Raw genomic sequence first — 5,720 nt, forward strand, 5'->3', positions numbered from 1 at the left:
AACTATCTTTTCATTTCTAAAAGCTGTCCAAACAACATAGAACGACAAAACCTAACACGTGTCTCAGAATTCCATCTTATGAGATTCTCTGATGATCCAGGACTGCAACCCATCCTCTTTGGACTGTTCCTTTCCATGTACTTGGTCACGGTACTTGGGAACCTGCTCATCATTCTGGCTGTCAGTTCTGACTCCCACCTCCACACCCCCATGTATTTCTTCCTCTGCAACCTGTCCTTTGCTGACATCTGTTTTATCTCTACCACAGTTCCAAAGATGATTGTGGACATCCAAACTCACAGCAAAGAGATCATCTATGTGGGTTGTCTTACACAGATGTCATTTTTGATCCTTTTTGGATGTATGGATGGCATGCTTCTGACTGTGATGGCCTATGATAGGTTTGTGGCTGTCTGTCAACCTCTGCATTACTCACTCATCATGAATCCTCGCCTCTGTGGCCTTTTAGTTTTCCTGTCTTTTTTGGTTAGTCTTATGGATTCTCAGGCACACAACTTCATTGCCTTACAAATCATCCACTTCAAGGATGTAGCAATTTCCAATTTCTTCTGTGACCCTGCACAACTCCTTAATCTTGCCTGCTTTGACACATTCATAAATAACATAGTCATGTATTTTGTTGGTGCCATCTCTGGTTCACTCCCTTTCTCTGGAATTTGCTTCTCTTACTACAAAATCATCTTCTCCATTCTGAGAATTCCATCATCAGGTGGGAGGTGGAAAGCCTTCTCCACCTGTGGCTCTCACCTGGTAGCTGTTTGTTTATTTTATGGAACAGCCATTGGAGTATACCTTGGATCAGCTGTATCACATTCTTCCAGCAATACTGCGGTGGCCTCACTGATATACACTGTGGTCACACCCATGCTAAATCCCTTCATCTACAGCCTGAGGAACAAGGACATGAAAAGAGCAGTGAGGAAACTCTGCAGCAGAACATTGTAATTTCAGGGCCTGTGGCACCCATTTAGAGTATGGGTTGGTAAGTGCTGCAGAGCAAAACTTCTATATCATCCATCCTGATTCTGCAGCTACATTAATTTTAGATTTTGATGATTTTAATCCCCACTTACATTTCATAATAGAATAGTAGTTGGCAAAGTGGTGGAGTGAGAGGAAGGAAAGTTTAAAAGTGTATAAATTTTTGGATTAGTGAAGACAAAAATGTACTGTAGATGGATGATAGTGATGGTTACATAACAATGCGAATGAAACTATTACCAATGAAGTAGATATAACAGTACTTAAAATGTTTATCTTTCTATCTTACTAATGTTTTGCCATTACAAACAATGACAAAAACCACCTAGGCATCAGAAAAACTGTGAAAGAAATGAATACTACACACAAATTGCTCATAAGGTGAGAGGAGACCTAAATTTTTATAAGTATTGATTTTCTATTTTTTCCATTATGACTAGAAAATCACTAAAAATTGAGAAAACATGGATTAAACTGAGTAATTTCAAGGTCGATCTTCCAAGGTCATACAGTTGCCTACATAATCCTTTTCTTCCAGCCATGGTTGTCTGAATTGGAACACTTCTAAGGCTGTACCACTCCTAAAGATGGAGCCTGAGCTCCTGGTAAGTAAAGAACATTAAACATCCTTGGTCATGATTCAGCACAGAAGCACTTCAACTCATGGGTGTTGAAGGGATGGTACATATAGAGGAGGGACTTCCAGGAAAACATGTTTTATTATCAACAAAACAAATATGATTATTTGTATAGCTAGATGGAAAAATGTTGACTTGCAAAACTTCAGTTTAGGAAGAGCATAATTATGTTCTTTGCTGAGATGGAAATCCTGGAAATTTTATTCAATCCTCTCACACTAGGTCTACTTACCACAGGTCCTCTCCACACGCTAGCAGAAAGATGTGCCCCTTTAAAGTTTTCCTCCGAACTTCAAAGGGTTATTGAAGTAATGATAAAGGGAATGCTTGTAATCACAACATCATGAAAGATTTATTATTTTGGTTTTAGCTCTGGAGACTGAATCTGGGTAAGCACTCTGACACTGAGTTAAACTCCAAACCTGAAAGTATTCTAGATAAAAGGCTCTCTATACTCTGAGTCATTATGTTCTGTGTGGTATGCATCATTTTGCATGTACAGTCTAAGTTATAATACTCAAATTTTTGTTATTTTACAGATAATTTTTATTGTGACCTACTCTAGGTGTTTCAGTGGGAATGAATGAAGCCATATAAAAATACAAGCCTGGTGTGGCTGTGCAAACTTTTAACCTCGACACTTAGAGGCAGAAGCCAGGAAATCTTTGTGAGTGCTAGGTCAGTCAAGGCTCTGTAGTCATACTGTATCTCAAAAAAAAGCATAACCAAACCTGTTTGTATGTGAGTGACATACATACCACAGTGTCTATGTGGAGTTCAGAGAACAACTTGAAGGAGTCAGTATTCTCCTTTAGTCATGTGAGTTCCATGACTTAAACTTAGGTTGTCACACTTGGTTGCAATCTTTACTGGTCCCCCTACCCCGTAGATGGTTTTCCTGATAAACCAGCCACTTCAGTTACTTGACATTCCAGGAAGATTTAGCTTGCTAATTGTGCTCTTCTTAAGTGGGAATTCGCATCAGTGGGTGGTCTCTGCTATATCAGCTATAGGATAGATGGGTATAGGACCATGGGCTAAGTTCACAGATAGACACATGATAACTCAGCAAAATTTAATGCATCTGTCTACATCTTTACTTCCCTTTTAATCTTCAGTTAGTCTCAAGAGGAGACTTGAAATAAAGATTTAATTTTATTCCTTTTAAGACACAGAGAGTGAAAAACGTTCTGCCTCTGTCTTAGTTTTTAAGACCTTGGGCTTTCTTAAACATTTTGATAGTTAGAGTATTGGTGAGTGGTTTAGTGGAGGAGTGCTTAGTTAGCATATATTAAGCCCTAAGTGTGATCCACAGCCCAGCACATATGTGTTTTATTTTTATGTGTATGAGTGTGTGTTGTACATGTATTTATTTTACATGTTTATGCTTGTGTATGGAAGGCACAAGTTGACATTGTGTTTCTTTCTTCATTACTTTGTTACTTTATTACTTTATTTATTTATTTATTTATTTATTTATTTTGTTTTTCGAGACAGGGTTTCTCTGTAGCTTTGGAAGCCTGTCCTGGAACTAGCTCTTGTAGACCAGGCTGGCCTCAAACTCACAGAGATCCACCTGCCTCTGCCTCCCGGAGTGCTGGGATTAAAGGCATGTGCCACCACTGCCCAGTTCTTCATTGCTTTATACTTGATATTCTGAGGTAGAGTCTCTCGGTTGAAAACAGAGCTTATCCATCATTGAGGTAGGGAGCTCCCTCTATATCATTGAGTAGTGGGGTTGTAGGTGGCCTCAACACCTGCTCAGCTTTTAATGTAAGGACTGGGCATCTGAACTCCAATTGTCATATTTTCATTGTAAATATTTTATTCACTAGGCCATCTACATAGCCTTAAAAATATTCTGGACGTTGGAAATATAAAAACTTTAATGTATTGGATGAAATAGTGATATTTTGTTTTCTGTCTGTTCTCCACATTTTACCTATAATGCACAGCAGTTTGTTATAATGGCTAAAACTTAGTACTGTTATCTAAGGTGATTTCCAGCTGGTAAAACACATTGAACAAGGGTTAAGTGATGAACAGCCTGTTTGTGATTAGTATAAAATATCTAGAGAAAATTATAAAATATAGAGAAAGTAAAAAATTTGGTATCAAATTGGAAAGAAATATGTCAATGTATCATTATTTGTGGATGATATGATAGTATACATAAGTGATCCAAAAATTCGACTGGGGAACTCTTATAGCTGATAAACACCTTCAGCAGAGTTGTTGGCTACAAAATTAACTCTCAAAAATCAGTAGCTCTTCTATAAACAAATGAAAAGCAGACTGAGAAAGAAGTCAGATAAACAACATAGTTTACAAAATCCTCAAAATATACAAAATATCTTTGGGGTATATGTATAGTAAAAAATGAAAGATTTATATGAAAAATTCAAGTCTTTGAAGAAAGAAAGCGAAAAAAATATCAGAAGATGACAAAATCTTCCATGCTTATGTATCAGTGGATTAATATCATAAAATGGTCATCCTATGGAAAGCAATCTACAGATACAATACAATCTCTTTCAAATTTCCAATCCTTCACAGACAAAAGGACAATTATCAACCTGTTATGGAAACATAAAAACTCAGTGCTATGGAATTATTATTTCAACTAGTCAAAGATGTGTTAAATTTTTTTATGCTGTAAAGTTACTTTTATTATGTGAAGGTATGTTTTATTTGTTTTTGCTGTATTTGTTAAAAATGTAAAGGTGTGTTACATTTGTTTGTACTGTATTTGCTTAATTATGAAAATATGTGTTGCATTTGTTTCGTCTTGCCTGCCTAAGGCACTTAATTGGTCTAATAAAAAGCTGAAAGACCAGTAACTAGGCAGGAGAAGGTTAGACAGAGTTGGAGGACAAAGAGAATGTGTAGGAGAAGAAATCTAGGTTTGAAAGAGGAGGAGGAGAGAACAAGGGAGAAAGAGAGGGACACACCTGGGGGCAGAAGCCAGGCAGTCGCCAGCCTTGGGGACAGCAGGAAAGTAAGCCATACAGAAAGAAAGAAAGAGAGAAAGGAAGAGAGAGAGAAAGAAGTAGAGAAAGAAGGAAGGAAGGAAGGAAGAAAGGAAAAAAGTCTTGAGACAAAATGTAGAGGAAGGGAAACAGATTAAGTTATAAGGGCTAGCAAGAAACAAGCCTAAGCTAATGCTGAACATTCATAATTAATAATAAGTCTCGGTGTCAAAATTTAGGAGCTAGTAGCCCAAAAGAAAAAGCCTTTTATAACTCAGGATATCTAAGCTAATCCTGAATAATAAAAGAAGTTGTGAAAGCCATCATCCCTGATTCCAAGCTATACTACAGAGCTACAGTAGTAATAAAAACAGGATGGTATTGTCATAAAAACAGACAGGTTGACCAATAGACCAAATTGAAGACCCATACATAAACCAACACATCTATGGACACTTGATTTTTGATAAATAATCCAGAAATACACACAGGAAAAAGAAAGCATCTTAAACAAATGGTGCTGGTCTAGGTGGATGGATGCATACAGAAGAATGTAAATAGTTCCATACTTCTCACACTGCACGAAACTCAAGTCCAAGTTGATCAAAGAGTTCAGCATAAAACCAGGTACAATGAATCTAATAGAAGAGAAATTGGAGAATAGCCTCAATCTCATTGGACAAGGGAATGCTTTCTGAACACAATACCACTAATGCCAGCACCAATATCAGCAATTAATAAATTGAACCACATGAAACTAAAAACCTCTGCACAGCAAAGAATGTGTTTTAGACACAGTGTAAGCCTACAGAGAGGGAACAGATTTTAACCAAGTCCACACCCAATAGTGGGCTAATATAAAAAACAAATAAAGAATGCAAGAAACTTGATATAAAAAGACCAAATAACTCAATTTAAAAATTGGATACAGTTCTAAAGAGAATGACAAATAGAGGAAATTCAAACGACTGAGAAACACATAATTAAATGTTCAACATCATTAGACATCAGGGAAATGCCAATCAAAACTACTTTATGATCCCACTTTATACCTGCCAGAATGGCTTAGGCCAATAGTACTAGTGACACTCATGCTGGCAAGGATGTGGAG

General features: G+C 37.1%; 1 protein-coding gene across 1 annotated transcript; it reads left to right on the top strand.

The window, feature by feature from the left end:
* On the top strand, nt 1-966 carry LOC125408242 (olfactory receptor 7E178-like). The gene has a single exon (XM_048446364.3). It carries the CDS (start codon nt 79-81, stop codon nt 964-966), a length of 888 nt encoding a protein of 295 aa, XP_048302321.2. The 5' UTR covers nt 1-78.
* Nucleotides 967-5,720: the final 4,754 nt, after the last annotated feature.

This window comes from Myodes glareolus, chromosome 4, assembly GCF_982192425.1.
Source record: "Myodes glareolus chromosome 4, mMyoGla1.1, whole genome shotgun sequence".
Classification (NCBI taxonomy): domain Eukaryota; kingdom Metazoa; phylum Chordata; class Mammalia; order Rodentia; family Cricetidae; genus Myodes; species Myodes glareolus.